The sequence below is a fragment of the Narcine bancroftii genome, chromosome 12 (genome assembly GCF_036971445.1).
Source record: "Narcine bancroftii isolate sNarBan1 chromosome 12, sNarBan1.hap1, whole genome shotgun sequence".
Classification (NCBI taxonomy): Eukaryota; Metazoa; Chordata; class Chondrichthyes; order Torpediniformes; family Narcinidae; genus Narcine; species Narcine bancroftii.
Window position 1 is genome coordinate 35,979,292 of NC_091480.1, and position 19,234 is coordinate 35,998,525.

A 19,234-nucleotide genomic window follows, 5' to 3' on the forward strand; every position below is an offset into this window, starting at 1 on the left:
TCTGCAGTTGCTATGGCCTGCTTGCATTCATTTGTCCGTCAGATTTTCCTAGTTTAATGGGTAAACTGAGTTAACTGATATCTTTATGAATTTTCTTTTTCAGTATTTCTGCTTTTAATTCAGTTTATATGGGTAGAGATATTAATATTGAGTTGGAATATTCAGGGTTTAAAGCATCCTATCAAACACAAGGAAGTATTTATGCATGTTAAAATATTTAAAGTTAGTTTTATAATATAAAGAAACAAATTCAGCATCTTCTCTCTTCCTTCAAATCTTGTTGATACAAAAGGAATGATGAAGTAAGCAAGCAAGGTTTTCCCATCAATATACAAACATACTGGAGATACTCAGCAGGTCACGCAGCATGCATAGGAAGTGAAAGGTAACCAACATTTTGGGCCAGGGCCCTTTGTCAGTTCTAAATAAAAACAGGCAGTGTGGGGGGAGGAGGGAGGTGGAGGACAGGAGGGAGAAAAGAGCACAGGCTAACAGATGGTTGTTGAGCTTGAGAGAAGCGGGGATCACAGAGGGGGAGCAGTGAGAGGGATTCTCACAGAACTCCCTTTGAAGAGAGGAGAACTTCTTCAGAGTAGATATCACTCATGGCTCCTTCCCATGCCTCTTCCTCCTCTTCTCCCCCCTTCTTCCACCTAAAACCTTGGTTACCCTTCACTTTCTATGGATGCTGCATGCCCTGCTTAATTTCTCCAGCTTGTTTGTGTGTTGCACACAACCCCAGCATCTGCAGACTTTCTTGCTTATTTCCAAATTTCACCATCAGCCAGTAACCCTGTGTTGTTGAAGCCAACTCCTGTGTCAAAGAAGTCATCAGAAGCCTTGCAAACTGTTCTACTGCAGAGGATAAGGGCTAGTAACACACTTCCCAAACAACAGTTGCTCTGGTAAATCCTCTGGTAAGTGCCGGGTGTTGCCGGTACCACACTCATTACAGTCCTTTCGCTGCCTACTTACAGGACCTGAAACGTTCTGAAGGGAATGGAAACTATCGCTAGCAGACATGCAGACGAGGATTTGGGGGAATGGCTCCTTTACTGAAATTGGTGTTGATCTTCTGTTTAACATACAGGTAAATCTTTAAAAAAAGGTTTTCCAACCCCATGTTGTGTAAGCTGATTAGCACCAATGTGTATCCGTCCATTCTTTCCTGTTTTTGGGGAGTGGTGTTTGTAATATTACCACACTCTAATGGATAGAATGGGAGCAGGATCTCAATGGTTAAAAAGACTAAGCCATGTATCTGTTAATGCTCCAAGGTTTCCTTTCAGTTTGGTTGTTGATGAGCAGACCTCTCACCCAAGTCGCTGGCTCAGTAAGAGTATGTTGCTTATGGAACTATGATCCACAGGGTGGAAAGCCACAAGCAAGATAACTGTTTAATCTAAAGGGCATTTACCTGCAACCACTGTGGTGGATTCCAGGAGGGGAGATGTGCATTGGCAGGTCCTTAATAATTCTTGCCACAAGTTGACATTAATGACTGCTTCTGCTGGTGTGACTTACATTGTTTTTAGGTCATGCCTGCAGAATTAATGTTCCAAGCTTAGTCTACAGACATGCATTCAGTACAGCTTGAAGTCACTGTGAAAGACTAGCCACCCCTCTGCTTTGGTGTGTCACACACGCCAAGGAGCCAGAAGCAAAATAGCAAAGGCCAAGATGCACAATTAAGTCAAATGTTCTTGACATATGTATGATATTGCTCTTGAACATGTAAAACATCCTTGGTGTCAGGGCTGGCGCTGCCATTAGGCCAACTAGGCAGCTGCCTAGGGTGTAGAGCTCAGAGGAGCACTGTTGAAGAGAGATTCCAACAGCTCCAGCATCTCTGTGTCATGAATGACATGGTTCTGACTAACGCTCTAAAAGTACGTGTGTTAGTCTGGTAAGGCAGAGGAAGGAAGTGGTATGAGCACGTTGAACATCACATCAGGTATTGCACCCACTGCTCAGTCCGGTCAGCAACCCCCCCCCCCCCCCCCCCTCAGCCTGGCCTAGGGCACAAAATAGTCTGGCACCGGCCCTGTTTGTCCTTGTTATTTCCGTTCAGAAAATTAATAAGGCTTTTAGCTGTTTTAAGGTCTTCAAGTCGCAGAATAGCAGGGTCATGTAACATAATCCATGAATCTCATATATTAAAAGTAAACTGCTGTAATTAAAGCTCACACGGCAAATTGTACTTGAGTCCAGAAGGCCTGAATTCTCCTCCCACTGTGGGCAGCTGAAGAGAACTACACTAGGTTAAAGCACCAGATCCCTTTACAACATACTAATGGGCCCTCACTCACCTTGCAGAATGGGTTTGTGTTGTAAATCCACTTCTGATTCTTTCAATGCTGTCAGGAGGGAAGGAGTCAGGTTTTTAGTATTCATCAAAAGAAAAGTTAATGGCATTGATCGAATGAGATGTGCTTGACAGAACTCTAAATGTGCCTTGAGTGGACGCCTTCGATATCAGAGACAAAGATAGTGAGGTTGGAAGGTTAGTTAATGATGAAAAATACTCCTGCTGAGAAATGTCCGTGCTCTCTCAAACCATTACAAATCTTTTTTGCTTTGTTTCCTTTAAGGATATTACTGAGCACACAGTTGAATGTCCGATGGTTTGGACTGGAGCCTGTGAGGCTCCGGCGGTTGCAAGAGCACTGAGGAAGAATCCAGGGACACCTGTGACTCTCTTTTGCTTTTTTTTCTCTGATGGTAAGAGGTGCCCAGGAATTTCTGCCTGCTGATGAATCTGTCGCCTCGTGGCAGACTCAGGCAATTTGGTGTAATATTACTCTGTTGCTATTACATGACAGTCCTGTAAAATCAGAATTGGCAGATTCAATATACACCTCCTGGATTTCATTGTCCCAAGTCTTCAAAAGAACGAAGACTGCAGATGTACTGGGGAATATTTCTTTGGCTTGGCTTCGCGGACGAAGATTTAAATGTTGAATTTAGCCATACAGCACAGTGACAGGCCATTTCAGCTCACGAGCCAGTGCTGCTCAATTTACACCTAATTAACTTACACTCCCAGTACATTTCAAACGGTGGAAGGAAACTGGAGCACCCAGGGAAAACACATGCAGACTCGGGGAGAACATACATACCCCTTACAGACATCGCGGGATTCGAACGCTGCTCCCGATCCCTGGCGCTGTAAAGGATTGCGCAAACCACTACGCCAATTGTGCCAGTGATTGCAATTGGTTCCTCCACTTCCTCGTTATCCAAATGGTGAAACCGAGCTTCAGTTCTTCAGTTACACTTCATTGGCCAGTTTCCTTTCACTCACCCAGTTCTCTTATTCCATGGAAAAGAGCCCTGATGGAAGAATGATCTTGGTGGAAGGATGATGTGGTCTGGAGGTTGTTCTTGCTCCTGAACCCTTTCATTCGTGCCTTGTAGAGCTGACTGAAGCACTCAAATGGGACTGAGTTGTTCACCTCAGCCAAATTTTACAGAGAAAACTTTCAATAAGTATTCCCTTCCCGGTTAACATATTCATAAAGACTGTTTAATATAATTGTACAATGTACGTAGGACAATGTGCCAAGTATATTTGGGAATTGGCCAATGTTTGTTCGGACTGGCTTGAAGACCATCCTAATATATCAGTCCTCACATTGTGTACATATTAATTAAGAAAAACAAGTACAGTAAAAGCAATTCCGTTTTATATGTATTCTTTGCTTACATAAATGTAGAAATTTATTTTATAAAGAGGGGAAAAACAGTTCAGTTGCATATTCTGTGATTGGAACACTACAGCACAGTACAGGCCTTTCGGCTCTCAGTGTTTGTGCTGACCCATATATTCCTTCCAAAATAAAATACTAAACCGTTCCTGCCTCGTAACCCTCTATATTTTTTTTCATCGTTGTGCCTGTCTCAGAGTCTCTTAAAGCTTCTAATGTTTCATCCTCCTCCACCATCCCTGCAAAGCATTTGAGGCACCCACAACTCTCTGAATAAAAAATGGAGCCTTGATCTCTCCCATAAACTTCCTTCCCTTCACTTAGTACAGATGTCCTCTGGTGTTTGCTATTCCTGCCCTGGGGAAAAGCCGTTGGCTGTCCATCCTGTCCATGGTTCTCAGAATCTTGTAGGCCTCTATTAAGTCTCCTCTCACATTGAAACATACAAGATTCCGTGAGGGTAATGTTGAAAGATTTTTATTGGTAACAGAGTCTCAAATGAGGAGGAAGACTTTTATAACAGATTTGTATCATACATACAGCACAGTAGCAGGCCCTTTCACTGCCCAAATTCCCCTACCACCCTGTGATAGTACAGATCTATCACCAATGTGATAGTTACTGTATCTAGACTTTGCTTACAGCGATTGGCTGAGAGCTAAGCCACGCCTATTGTCTGGGCCTTAAAGGGTTGTGTCCCTAGCCAGGTCGGGTCATTCCGGACTGGTCGGCTCCTGTCTTTTGCTAATAAAAGCCTTGGTTTGGATCAACAAGTCTTTGGTTCTTTCGACGAGCTCTACACACCCCCATACATTTTGAAGGGTGGGAGGATACCAGATTTTCCGGAATAAACCAACACAGACACAGGAGGAATGTTTAACCTCCTTACATACAGTACTTGATTTGAACCCAAGTCGCTATCGCTTTAATAGATACAGGTGGGTGCAGGGAGGGGGAAGAGGAGAGGGAGTGACAAAGGGAGTCCATCTGGCTGCCCTGATGACAATGGATGCCCAGGTGACCCCCAAATGTAAACTGCCTCTTGAGTACATTCATTCAGAATAAATATTGTAAGGCTGCCATGTTGTATTTCTATAATATGGGTAACTATAAAACTGTTGATTGTGACATCACACAGCCAGTAAACCCAGTTACTGAGACTGCAGTCGTGTTCATTGTGTGGGTTGAATGCAGTGTGAGTGTGTAGCACAGTCTTTGCTGAATACCTTTTTTTTTTGACCAAGTGAGGCTTATTGGGGTGATGTACTTTGAATTACTACATCGTGCATCACTGAAGACACTTCGCATGTGACTTGCAGGAGATCAGGCAATGTGCTGGGACGTCTCCAAAAGCCACGAGTGGCTGCAAATGAGGATCAGAGACAAAGATCCCTCACTCCGCAGAGAAGAATGATATGTGAATGATATGTAACTGATGGAAGAAGATCAGGGGCAATTGTTTCAATTCCCGAGTTGCTGCGGAGAAATCAACAGATTTAAATGTCGACGGCAGGTACTCTCAATCACGTGTGAAATCAAAAAAACCTTTTATGAAGCAATATAGAAATTAAAATAGAAATGAACATAAGTAGTACTGTGTGTAACAGCACAAGGTTCATTACTCACGTAAACATCAGACACACATTATATAATGATAGTTTTGTGTTTCTCAGCCAATTATCTCCAATTCAGTGTTAGTAAATGATTTATGCTTTGCCTTATCTTTTTCTTTTTTTAATATTTTTTTTTATTTTTCACACTGTGAACCATATCAACCAAAATACATACAAACATTTCCCTCTTAAATATATGCAGTGGCATTTTCTCCCCTTTATTTCCCTCCTACCTCCCTTCCCCCCTTCCCACCCCCCTCCAAAACCAATAAACATTCAACATATACAATACAATAAAACCATTAAACAATGTCATCACACAATGAAAAATAAGCAAGAAAAATGTGTCATCTACCTTTACACACTGGATCAAGTAATTTTGTCTTCTTATCATTTTAGGGGGTAGAGGTCCGAGGCAAGCCCTCTCTGTTATGTTCCATGTACAGTTCCCAAATTTATTCGAATGGTGTGATGTTATTTCTTAAATTGTATGTTATTTTTTCCAATGGAATACATTTATTCATTTCCATGTACCATTGCTGTACTCTCAGACTCTCTTCTGATTTCCAAGTTGACGTTATACATTTTTTTGCTACTGCTAAGGCTATCATAATAAATCTTTTTTGCGCTTCATCCAGTTTGAGGCCTAATTCCTTACTTCTTATATTACTTAGAAGAAAGATCTCTGGATTTTTTGGTATGTTGTTTTTTGTGATTTTATTTAATATCTGATTTAGATCTTTCCAAAACCTTTACACTTTCTCACATGCCCAAATTTCCCTTCTTACAGCGAAAACATCTATCTGATAATGTTGGGTCCCATTTATTTAACTTTTGGGGCATGATATATAGCCTGTGTAACCAATTATATTGTATCATGTGTAACCTCGTGTTTACTATATTCTTCATAGTTCCAGAACATAACTTTTCCCATGTTTCATTTTTTATCTTTATGTTTAAATCCTTTTCCCACTTTTGTTTGTGTTTATAACTTATTTCATAATTTCCATTATCTTGTAGCTTGATGTACATGTTCATTATAAATCTTTTAATTATCATTGTGTCTGTAATCACATAGTCAAAGCTGCTTCCTTCGGTAATATCAGTCTGTTTCCCAATTTATCCTATAAGTAGGCTTTCAGTTGATTGTATGCAAACATTGTACCATGAGTTATTCCATATTTGTACTTCAATTGTTCAAATGTTAATAAATTATTTCCCAAAAAACAATTTTCTATTTTTTTAATTCCTTTACTCTCCCATTCTCTAAAGGAAAGGTTATCAATTAATCATATAACCATATAACCACTTACAGCACAGAACAGGCCAGTTCGGCCCTAATAGTCCATGCCGTAACAAATCCCCACCCTCCTAGTCCCACTGACCAGCACCCAGTCCATACCCCTCCAGTCCTCTCCTCTCCATGTAACTATCCCATCTTTCCTTAAATGTAACCAATGATCCCGCCTCGGCCACGTCTGCCGGAAGCTCATTCCACATCCCTACCATCCTTTGCGTAAAGAAATTTCCCCTCATGTTCCCCTTATAATTTTCCCCCTTCAATCTTAAACCATGCCCTCTAGTTTGAATCTCCCCCATTCTTAATTGAAAAAGCCTATCCACATTTACTCTGTCTGTCCCTTTTAAAATCTTAAACACCTCTATCAAGTCCCCCCTCAATCTTCTACACTCCAGAGAAAAAAGCCCTAGTCTGCACAACCTTTCCCTGTAACTCAAACTTTGAAATCCTGTCAACATTCTCGTGAACTGTCTCTGCACTCTCTCTATTTTGTTAATACCTTTTCCATAATTCGGTGACCAAAACTGTACACAGTACTCCAAATTTGGCCTCACCAATGCCTTGTACAATTTCATCATAACCTCCCTACTCTTGAATTCAATACTCCGATTTATGAAGGCCAACATTCCAAATGCCTTCTCCACCACACCATCTACCTGAGTATCAGCCTTGAGAGTACTTGTAAAAGGGATTAGCTGATTTTCCATCAATAATAATTTTGGTATTTGGTAATTTGTTTTTTTTTCCTTTCTAAATGAATCTTCTACCATATATTGAGTAAATGATGCAATACTGGTGAGCTTTTATATCGTACCAGCTTTTCATCCCACTTATAAAGTATATGTTCCAGTACCTTCTCCCCTATTTTATCTAGCTCTATCTTAGTCCAATCTGGCCTTTCCCTTTTCTGATAAAAATCTGATAAATACCTTAATTGTGCTGCTCCATAATAATTTTTAAAGTTTGGTAACTGCAAACCACCTTGGTTGTACCTCTCTGTTAATTTATCTAATGATATCCTCGGTATCCCCCCTTTCCATAAAAATTTTCTTATTATTCTCTTTCGTTCATTAAAGAATTTCTCTGTTAAGGGAATTGGTAATGATTGAAATAAGTATTGTATCCTAAGGAAGACATTCATTGTAATGCAATTTACCCTCCCTATCAACGTTAGTGGTAATTCTTTCCAATGTTCTAAGTCTTCTTGTAATTTCTTTATTAGTGGCTGATAATTTATTTTGTACAAGTGGCATAAATTATTATCTAACCTAATACCTTAGTATCGGATTGCTTGTGTTTGCCATTTAAATGGTGATTCTTTTTTAAATTTTGTATAATCCGCATTACTCATTGCCATCACTTCACTTTTATTTGTGTTGATCTTGTACCCTAATATTTCTCCATACTCCTTCAATTTCTTATGTAGTTCTTTTATTGATATTTCTAGTTCTGTTAAGTATACTATGATGTCATCTGCAAATAAACTGATTTTATACTCCTTCTCCTTTATTTTTATCCCTTTTATTTTATTTTCTATTCTTATCAGTTCTGCCAATGGTTCTACTGCTGAAGCGAACAATGAGGGAGATAATGGATATCCCTACCTTGTTGACCTACTTAATTTAAATTGGTTCGATACATATCCATTTACTGTTACTTTCGCCAATGGTCCATTATATAAAGCTTTAATCTAATTAATATATTTTTCTGGTAGATTGAACCTCTGTAATACTTTGAATAAATAAGTCCATTCTACCCTGTCAAAGGCTTTTTCTGCATCTAAAGCAACAGCCACTGTTGGCATCTTATTTCCTTGAATTGCATGAATTAAATTAATAAATTTATAGACATTATCCGCTGTTCGTCTTTTCTTAATAAATCTAGTTTGATCTTGTTTTACTATTTTTGGTACACAGTCGGCCAATCTGTTTGCTAATAATTTTGCTATTATCTTATAATCTGAATTAAGTAGAGATATTGGTCTATATGATGCTGGTGTTAGTGGATCCTTCCCCATCTTTGGTATTACTGTAATTATTGCTGTCTTACATGAATCTGGCAAGTTTTATGTTTCTTCTACCTGGTTCATTACTTCCAGGAGAGAAGGAATTAATAACTCTTTAAATGTTTTATAGAATTCTATTGGGAATCCATCCTCTCCAGGCATTTTATTGTTCAGCAGCTTTTTAAAATATCCTGTACTTCCTCTATTTCAAATGGTTTTATCAGTTTGTTTTGTTCCTCTTCTTTGTGTTTATAACCTTTCCTTTAGAGTTCAATTTTAGTTAAAACTCTTCTATTTTATCATCTTTCCCCTCGTTCTCAGTTTGGTTTAATTGTTCATAAAATTTCTTAAAGTTCTCATTAATCTCCATTGGATTATATGTAATTTGTTTGTCCTTTAAACCTTGATGCCAACACAGTTCTTTTAGCTTGTTCTGTTTTAAGTTGCCAGGCTAGTATTTTGTGTGTTTTTTCTCCTAGTTCATAATATTTTGCTTTATTTTCATTATGTTCTTCTCCAGCTTATACGTTTGTAATGTTTCGTATTCTATTTTTTTGTCTGCCAATTCTCTTCTTTTTGTTAAAACATCCCTTGTTGCTAGTTCCTTTTCAGTTCTTACTATCTTCCTTTCCAGCTGTCCTATTTCCTGATTGTAGTCCTTTTTCATCTTAGTTACATAACTTATCATCTGCCCTCTAATATAGGCTTTCATTGCATCCCAGAATATAAATTTGTCTTTCACTGATTCTGTATTAATTTCAAAGTTTGTTTTAATTTGGCCTTCAATAAACTCTCTAAATTCCTGCCTTTTTAGTAGCACATGGAGTTTAACCATCTATATGTTCTCAGTGTGATATCCTCCACTTCTATTGCTAATAACAGTGGTGAATCATTAGATAGCAATCTAGTTTTATATTCAGTTTTCCTAACTCTCCCTTGAATACTCCTTGAGTATGTTTTATGCCTACTCAAATAATTTGTGTATTCCTTCTCTCTTGGGTTCTGCCTCCTCCATATATCCATAAGTTTCATTTCCTGCATTGATTTAACCATAAATTTGGCCACTTTACTCTTTTTGCTAGTCTTTTGCCCAGTTTTATCCAACATTGGATCGAAATTAAGGTTAAAATCCCCTCCTATCAATATATTCCCTTGCGTATCTACAATCTTCAAAAAAAAATCTTGCATAAACTTTTGATCCCCTTCATTAGGTGCATATATATTGAGCAAATTCCAAAATTTTGAATATATCTGACTTTATCAATACGTACCTCCCTGCTCCTCTATTTTGATTGGAACATTTTTATTAATTAATATAGCTACACCTCTAGCTTTTGAATTATTTGATGCTGCCGCTATGTGCCCTACCCAGTCTCTCTTTCATTTATTATGTTCCACTTCATTTAGATGCCTTTCCTGCACAAATGCTTTGGCTATTTTTTCTTTTTTCAGTAAATTTAATAGCCTCTTCCGTTTAATTTGGTTATGTATTCCATTAATATTTATAGTCATATAACTCAACATGGCCATCTCATATTCCGTTTACATCTTATTTCTGCTTCCTCACCACCACCATCCCCCAAATACTTTAACAATTCCCACATCCAATATTCTCTTAACCCCAAGTGTCATCCCCCCCCTCTCTGAGTTGCCCCTTATCTCTTGCCAGGCAACCACAACTCCCCTCTCCACTTGGATTGCGAACCCGCTCGCAAGCATCAACTGATTTCGCAGTGACGGTTATTCTCTCCCACCCAACCCCCCCAGAAAAGTCATTTTTTTTCACATATAACAAAGTTCACCCTCTTTTTATTCTCCCCTTACTTCCTTTCTTCCCTTCTCTTTCCCTTCTTTATTTCTTACATATACATTGTGTTTAGATCTTTATATGTATTTTATTGCCATTCTTCATTCTTATTACAACTCTTCATCTCTCCTTCTGTCCTACAGGCATTCTGCAAATTCTCGTGCTTCGTCTGGATCCAAGAACAGTCTGTTTTGCTCCCCAGAGATAAATATTTTAAGCACAGTTGGATGTCTTAACATAAATTTATAACCTTTTTTCCATAGGATTGATTTTGCTGTATTAAACTCCTTCCTCTTCTTTAAGAGTTCAAAACTTAAGTCTGGGTAAAAAAATATTTTTTGACCCTTGTATTCCAATGGTTTATTGTCTTCTCTAATTTTATTCCTTGCCCATTCCAGTATATTTTCTCTTGTTGTATATCTCAAAAATTTTACTAAAACGGATCTTGGTTTTTGTTGTGACTGTGGTTTCTGTGTGCCCTTTCTATTTCCATTCCTTCCTGTATTTCTGTCATTCCCAGGACCTTTGGGACCCATTCTTTTATAAATTATTTAATATTTGTGCCTTCTTCATCTTCCTTTAGGCCCACTATTTTTATGTTGTTTCGTCTACTATAATTTTCTGAGCTAACAACTCTTGTGGCTCTTTAACTTTTTTATCACTTTCTTCCAATTTTCTTCTTGTCATTCACTTCCATTTCTACAGCCGTTTCTCGTTCTTCCACATTTTCTAATCTTTTCCCTATTTCTGTCATGAACAGCTCTATTCTATTCACTTCTTCTTCTGTACTTTTCATTTTTCTTTTAATTTCCCTAAATTCTAATGACAACCATTCTTTTAATGCTCTCATTTGTTCTTGAAAAAAAACTTTATTTATATTCTGTCCATCTGTTTCACCTTCTATTTCTCTGTGAAGATCTTGGTCTTCTTTCTCTTCTTCTGTGTCTGTACCTGTGTTTGTGTCTTCTTCTCTTCTTTGTATCTGTATCTCTTCTGACTTTCTTGATGAGTTGCTTGTCTCACTTTTCTGGACTTCTTGCGTGGCCTCTAGCTGTTGGTCCTCTTCTTCTGGGCTACTCATCTGTTGGGCCTCCTGCTGCTGCTCTTCTTTCCTTTCACTCCCTTTCCCGTCACTTTCCTCTTCTTCCAGCTGAGAGCCCTAGTGTATGACATCACTCAGCTGGTCGCGCTGTGCGTGCCTGCTCCTCCGCTGAGCCCCCCTCCCATCGGTGTTCTCCTTCTCCTTAGTAAGCACACTTTTGTTTGGCTCAGAGAGCCATTTTTGCAGTCCAGTGTCCCCGTGCTGACAGCCAGCCACCCTGAATTGACAGCCCAAGGGACAAGAGCAGGAATGTGCTCAGATGCACATCCTGGCGCAGCAGCCCTTTCAAGTGGCCAGCACTACGCTTTCAACGCTGCCACCTGAACTGTAATTTAAAGGGCCGCTTCTGCTTCTTCAGACACACTCTTAGCAGAGAATGCACCTGAAAAAGCCTATAAAGTGGTATGTGAGTGGAAAGAAAAAGGTCGAGAACCACTGTATGTTCATTGGGTCAATATGTAACGTGTTTTACTTTGCTTTTTCAAGTTATTTTTGTTCTGTTAACCACCATGGTTCACATGATGAAGATAATTCTTTGCAGTGGATCTGAAAATACTCATTAAGTGTTAACTGTCGTTTTTAACTGTAAGACCACATGCTAATAGTTCTTGTCATTGATGTTCAATAACTGATTCTTCCAAATAACTGCACTTCTAAAAATGTATTTCTGTGAAATCTCCTGTAATGGAAGATTTAGACCAGCTTATGCAATGTATACATCTGAATCAGATGACATAATCTAAATTCCACCATGGGGCCCAGAGATGCAGTTGTCTTTGTGGATCACAGACTGTCAGGAGACCTTGAAGATAAGTAACCATTTATTCGGGGTGATGGGCTATGAGTAAACAATTTTTGGGTAATATAAGCCATGGTCCCACTGCTGAAGTTTCAGACTCTCTGAGGGGTGGAAACGTCTCTCAGCAAGAAGAAGAACTTCTAGAGTCCAGCTAACGTCCCGGTGGGGGGAGGTGGAGAAGCTGCTACCAGCGCCCCGACGACCTACTACAAGTGTGCGGTCATTGCCTTGCTTTGGCAGTTGGGACCAGTCCAGGCATTGATAAGTATAATTGGGAAGGGCTTGCATATTGTAGTTTGAAATCAGCTTTTGAATTTGTAATAAACTGAACTGCTCTCAGTGTGGGTGTCTATTTTCTTTCGGTAGCTCAAACACTGTGACCAATCTAAAACGAACAAAGTGAGAGGTACAAGTTTACCAGAACATCTCCACACAGCGGCTTCTCTGTTTATTTGTGACACAACCTGATCAGTTGTACTGTGACAGAATATATAGAAATATTTTGGGAGATAAATTGTGAAAAGTTAAAGTAGGTTACATAAAAACACTTTAATACAGATCGATTTTGAAATACTGGAGAGTTCATATCCAGAGTGACTTTACAGAAACTTTGGAAGAATACCTATGGAAACTTCACAAGTAGGTGTTAATTGAACTGAGTTGTGAAATGATAGGACTATTGTCCTTAAAGCAACAGCAGAGACATGATGGCTTTTCACAGGAGTGCTCAGAGAGGTCACTGATTTAATCAGAAGCACCAAATAGAGCAAAGAAATAGGACTCCATCACATTCGAAGTACTGAAGAACTTCAATCTAGATTTTCTTGCACCTCTTGTCATATTTGTTGCACTGACATCCTTCTGACAAAGTGGCAAATTCTACAGGATTCTGGCCCCATCTACCAAAAGCAGGACAAATCTATTCCGGCTGATGAGTATTTTATTTAATCAGCCACCCAATGGAAAGTGTGGTCAAGTATGTCATAAAGAGACATTGTTCACCAATAACCTGCATAATGGTACTTAAATCGGGTTTTGTCACATGACTCCAGATCTCATTATCACTGTGGTCCTAACATGGACCAACCACTTGAGTACTGTGATAACCAAAGAAGATCATAGGCTACCTATTAAGTAGTAGGTGGCTAACCATTGACTGGATGAGTACAATTCCAAAAGGGCCCAAGGATCTCAAAAGTAAAGCAAATGGCTTGATTGGCACTCAATCCATCATCCGAGATATTCATTCTCTCCACGAACATTTCACTGAGATTTGCCTGTATGCTATCAACAGAGTGAATAACATCTGGTTGACTCCAATATCTCCCAAACAGGTGTCATCTGACATTGAGAGGGACATGCAGTAGGTCCATAGGAACACTCCTATCTGCTGATTCCCCTCCGCGCTCCGCTCCAATCTAACTGGGAAACATATTTCCATTCATTCTCCATCTCAGGGGCTAAATTCAGAACTCCCAACATTACAACTTTGTAGAAGGACCTTGACAAGAAGCATGACAGCTATTCAAGAAGGTGGTCGATGATGACATTACAGGCAGTGAGGTAGAACTAATCAATTTAGGCCTTGTCAGTGACACCTGCATCTTGAAACACTAATGTGTAAATATCAATTACCTAGAATGTTTTCATTCAAATAGGAATAGTTTGTTATTCCATAATATGCAGTGTTCAAGTCATGTTTTAATAGTTAAAAAAAAAGAGCAAAGAATATTAAACACTTGCCAATTGGCTTTATCTTCTTTTAGTATAGCATTGCTTAATATGTACGCAAATTATTGCCGTGTACACTTGACAGCCTGTTTTGTTTTGGAATAAGGTCTTGTAAAGACCAAAGGATGTTGAACAAAATGCTCCAGATAAAAACAATAAAGTCACCTATAGTTAGTTTTCACGTGTTCTCTTTTACATCATGAAAGAATATTGAATCCCTGAATGGAAAGATAAGGATGAGATCATTCAAATGACAAAAGCTTAATGTCCTTAAGTTTAAATAAAAGCAAGTCTGTTTGTTTGACTGGGAGTGGAATTTATACAAATACTGTAGTAGAGAATTTAGTTTCTTGCCAGTTAAGTTAAATATGCAACATGTTCTATTCCATCTCAGCAGGATTCATCCTTTAACACAAGCAAAGGCGTTTTGATAAAGGTAATTGATTAAACCTCCAAAAGGATAAAACCACTTAAGGTTCTAGACTTAAAATACATTTCCTGTGTGTAGTTAAAGGTGTCACTGATTTTTAATAAATTGGGAAATCTGAATATTTTATTTCAATTGTATATGCAATAAATAGAAATCTTAACCTCCCCCACGACAACTTGGAGCAATAAAAAATGAGCCTCGGATAGTTTCTTTTTGAGGAACTTCACAAAAAATTGTTTTCAAAAGAGCAAAAGTTTGTATTGGCCACAGAGGCAGCTCAGTCCTTCCTGGATCAAAATGACCCAGATCCTTTGTGAGAAGAGGAAGATGAACTGCACAACAACTTGAGTGACTTGATGGAGGAGTACAAATCAACTTTATCAACTACAGATACTCAATTAAACTTTAGTGAGGAACTGCATATAGAACTGGAAAAGTTTCAAAAAGGTGACAGAAAGTATTCATTTATTTTCCAAAGTTCAATAAAATACTATTTACCAAGAGATGAAAATAATTCTAAGTAAGACAACGAAAAGCTGAATGTAGTTTGGGAAAACCCTGTCTTGTAATTATTATAGGATCGTGTCAATGTGCCAAAGTCTATATAATTTGGGATTTTCTTTGACTATTTTCAAAGCTTTAGAACATTTAATAATAACGGTCTTAAATATTTGATCATCATATTTCTTTAAACAGATCACGATGAATTTGAAACATGCATAATTCAGTTGGAGAAGGAACTGGAGAAGGATAAAGCTGATGAAATTGACTCCAAGTCATTAACATTCAAAGTTAAGAAGCAGCAATTCCTCTTCCAAGATCTTCAATTTCACAAAGGGGATCTAAGACACCTCAGACGATCTTGGAGACAATCTGTCTTTGATGCTGGCTTTCACTTTTACAGAAATTAATGAAAGGGCAACTCAGATGAGTGGACAAGATGGTAGAAAACGCCGATGCTCGCTTTGACACACTTCAATCAGAAGTATGACATATCTCAATATTTTTAGTATAATAGCATAAAGTCATGTATTGTTATTGAAAACTCCAATTTTACTTAAGATCAGTAATTTGAGAGCATTTTGATAGACTGACCAACTTGTGTAAGTTTTAGTCTTATCAGAGTGGCTCTGGAAAAGATTTGTGGCTGTGATTAATAATACCCATGAAGAACAGTAACAATGATCAATTCTTTCCAGTATTGTGGAGCTCTCTTGGTGGCCGAACTCACTCGAGTTGGACAGAGACAATTGCAGAAAATAAGACATGATCTCATTTCCTTTTAATAAAATCAAATGTCGAACAGATCATAACTGGTGAAGATTTTCCAGACTGGCCTCCCACATGCATTTGTCACTGAACAAGGTGTAATGTGTCCAATCCACAAAGGTCACCTCGCTGGCTCAGTATGTCCTAAACCCAAGGGTGAGGCTTGAATGGCAAAACAGAAATGCAGTGTTCGGCTGGAACAAGCCCAGCCCAAAAAAAATTCTGTCAAATCTTCACTGACACACTAAAGTTGTAAAGGTTTTCAATGCTTCTGATTTATTCCTGACCTTCAGATATTTTAAAGCAAATAAAAATCGCAATTCAAAACTTTATTGACATAAGAAGAACATAGGACAGTACAGCAGGGTAATAGGCATTTTGGCCAAGATGTCTGTATTAGGCAAGATGCATAAATTAAACTATGTTATGTGTCTACCTAGAAGTTTGATTTAAAGTTTAATTTAGTGTCTTCTACATGCCAACCTTATGACTCAAAACAATCATTTTTGTCATCTTTTATATTTTTGCAGGTCTTAAGATTGAAAGGACAGTGGAAATAGAATGTTGTTAACTTGTTAGTATAAGTAGTGGACCAGTAATGCATCACTTGATCAATTTTATTGTACATTTTAAAAATCCACATATTCATTCATTTGCTTCACTCTATAGTACATTGAACTTGGATCTCGTCTTGGCACAAAGTTACATCAACAATGACAAGAGAAGGAAGATGAGCTGTGTTTGTGGCTAGACAGCTTAGAAAAAGACAGAAGAATGCTTCAGCTGGAAGCCATCTCTAATCCAGAAATCTTGCAGCAAGAACTTGAAAATATCAAGGTAAATTAAAGTTGTTATTTCATAAATCACTGCGTAATGTTGCTTATTCTAATTTACAGGTAGAAACATGAATGCTTTGAAATAATGTTAATGTGCACATCCAATAACAGTGGATAAGGCCACAAGGGAGGTTTGTAAGTTTGACACCTGATATAGGAAGTTGAGCTCCATCCATTCCACCTTGATCATGTTTTAATGGGAGCCTGATGAAGAACCAACAGCCAATTTGTTTCCAGATGATGGGCCGATATTGGAAACTGTAACAAAGAAGCCAAACAGTTCTGCTCTCAATTTACTAAAATACTATTTTCAGTATGGGTTTCCTCAGACTTTGCCTGTATGTTGCCTGAATCAATCTTAAATGGGGGCCTGGTGACTAAGGATAGTGATAACAGAATTTTGGATTACCTCCAGGTTTATAATAGCAAAGCAAAGAAAGTCAGCAAATGATTAATGGGATCATCAGGTGCAGAGACGGTAACACCATAGATGAGGGTTTCAGGAACAGGTGAAGGAGGTGGGAGGCAAGTGGTGATTTGGAGCTCATTTTGAGGTAAGATTTGTTTGCACTGATACACCATTTTCAGGGAATTATGTATCTGTATTCCCAGATCCCTCTGTTCTATTGTACTCGTCAGTCCTCTACCATTTACTATGTATGTCCTTTTTTGGCTTGTCCTTTCAAAATGCAACACCTCACACTTATCTGCATTAAATTCCATTTGCCATTTTTCATCCCATTTTTCCAGTTGGTCCAGATCCCTCTGCAAGTTTTGATAACCTTTTTCACTGTCCATGACACCACCAATCTTAGTGTCATCTGCAAACCTGCTGATCCAAATTACCACATTATCATCCAGATAGCCTTCCTGGTTTCTTTCTTGAGGTTTTTTCTTGCATTTTCTATACTCTTCAAGCACCTCATTTGCTCTGTGATGTCTATACCTGCTGCAAACCTCTCTTTTTCCAAACCAGATTCCTAAGCCTGCTAATCTTGCTTTTCATCTTGACAGGAACATGCAAAGTTTGTTCTCTCCAAATTTCAACTTTGTAGGTCTTCCACTGACCTCACACATAATTTTCCCAGTCCACACATTCTAGGTCCTTTCTCATTTCCTCAAAATTGGCCTTTCTCCAATTTAGAATCTCAACCCGAGGCCCAGACCTATCCTTCTCCATCATTAACGAAACTAATGGCATCATAATCACTAGAGTTGATGTTTGAGGAATTGGAATTTGCATCAGAAAGACAAATCAATAGATTCTCTTTTTGCTTTATTGATGTGAAGAGCATTTCTGCTCATGCAGTCAGAGAAAAGTCAGACCATTTATTGCTGTAAATAGCTTGGGATTGATGGTCATGGAGAAAAGCTGTGGGCCATTAAATGCTCAAATGGGAATACGAGTTGCAAACAGATAGGATTGCTGAGGGAGAACACATATTTACCTTTGAAGGATGATGGATTGAGGAGAGGACATCCGGAGTAAAAGTAGATGGGCAGAAAAACCATAATGCAGAATAACCCTCTGTAGCCAAATCTATGTCCATTAGTGGCGAAAATCCAAATGAGTTCTTCAGCATTATTTAAGCTTCAATTACTGCATCAGAACATTTTTAAACATTTTCTTGTGATCTTAGTGGTTTGTAAGGTGTCAAGAGATTGGAATCACATGTAGACTGGATAAAGATGATGAGCTCAACAGCATCAGAAAATGCTCAAACATCAGGCATATTAAATATGTAGAAGCATTAATGAGTAATGACCAATAGAAAGTTTGATCTGGTTGTTTGAAAAAATTCCAATATCCTGTGGTTATTGGGTCCTTGAAAATGTTCGCCTCCTCACCCCAAAGCAGGCCAGAGAGTTGTTGGTATTTATGATAATTTATAGAATCATCTTCACAGGCTGTTTATCTCCTTGACACCAAGACATTATCAAAATTAACCAAGGCATCAGCAAATCAAAGATATACAGAAAGAAATATTAATTTTATTGTGGATGAGTCATTGTGTCATTTTGAAATCACAGGTCCTTCAAGAAGAAATTTCTGAACATGAAGATGCTGTCGAAAAATTACACGAAGCAGCAAAATGCCTGCTGTCCTTGAGCAATGACGTTGTTCCAAATGTACTTCAGCTTCGAAAGACCACAGGTAACCTTTCAATATTTGCTGCTTAGATCAAAAGGTGGTTCTCTAATTACAACAAATAAAAGTGATGCTTCCAGCTGGTAAAAGACATTTTCAATATATGCAAATTACCAGTGGGGACCCACCAACCTCTTTGAACCATTCTAAAATATTTCTTGCAATTGATTGGATTTCAAATGTTGAATCATCTTTACCTAGCACGTCATAAATATGCTATCATTTCATAAACAGCTCTGAAAACTAAAATAAATGGAATTATTGTTTACTAAAGAACTGAGTACATTTAAATAAATGAATAAAATGCAGTATTTAAGAAAGTTCAATAGACCTTTCTCCACTGAATTGTGGTTAGTGATTCAGACTCGTATGCCAGAATCGGAGTAGAATTGCAAAATGTGTGTTTATTGAATGAAATTTCTGCTAGAGTGGAGCATCTTAGAAATGTTGGGTCTGATAAAATTGTTGCATGAGAGGTACTGAATT

The 19,234-nt window shown here is 38.3% G+C and overlaps 1 protein-coding gene across 3 annotated transcripts in view; it reads left to right on the forward strand.

The window, feature by feature from the left end:
• Window positions 1-4,913: 4,913 nt before the first annotated feature.
• LOC138747010 (microtubule-actin cross-linking factor 1-like) overlaps window positions 4,914-19,234 on the forward strand; it is a 46,677-nt gene continuing 32,356 nt past the window's right edge. For 2 of the 3 annotated variants that reach the window (XM_069905841.1, XM_069905843.1), the window contains exons 1-4: window positions 4,914-5,220; window positions 15,191-15,479; window positions 16,433-16,600; window positions 18,631-18,754. In XM_069905841.1, the coding sequence (XP_069761942.1) occupies window positions 18,713-18,754 (42 nt within the window). In that variant the 5' untranslated portion in view covers window positions 4,914-5,220; window positions 15,191-15,479; window positions 16,433-16,600; window positions 18,631-18,712. Of the gene's footprint in view, window positions 5,221-15,190; window positions 15,480-16,432; window positions 16,601-18,538; window positions 18,755-19,234 lie in introns of those variants that run through there. The other variant, XM_069905842.1, reaches the window with a different exon arrangement.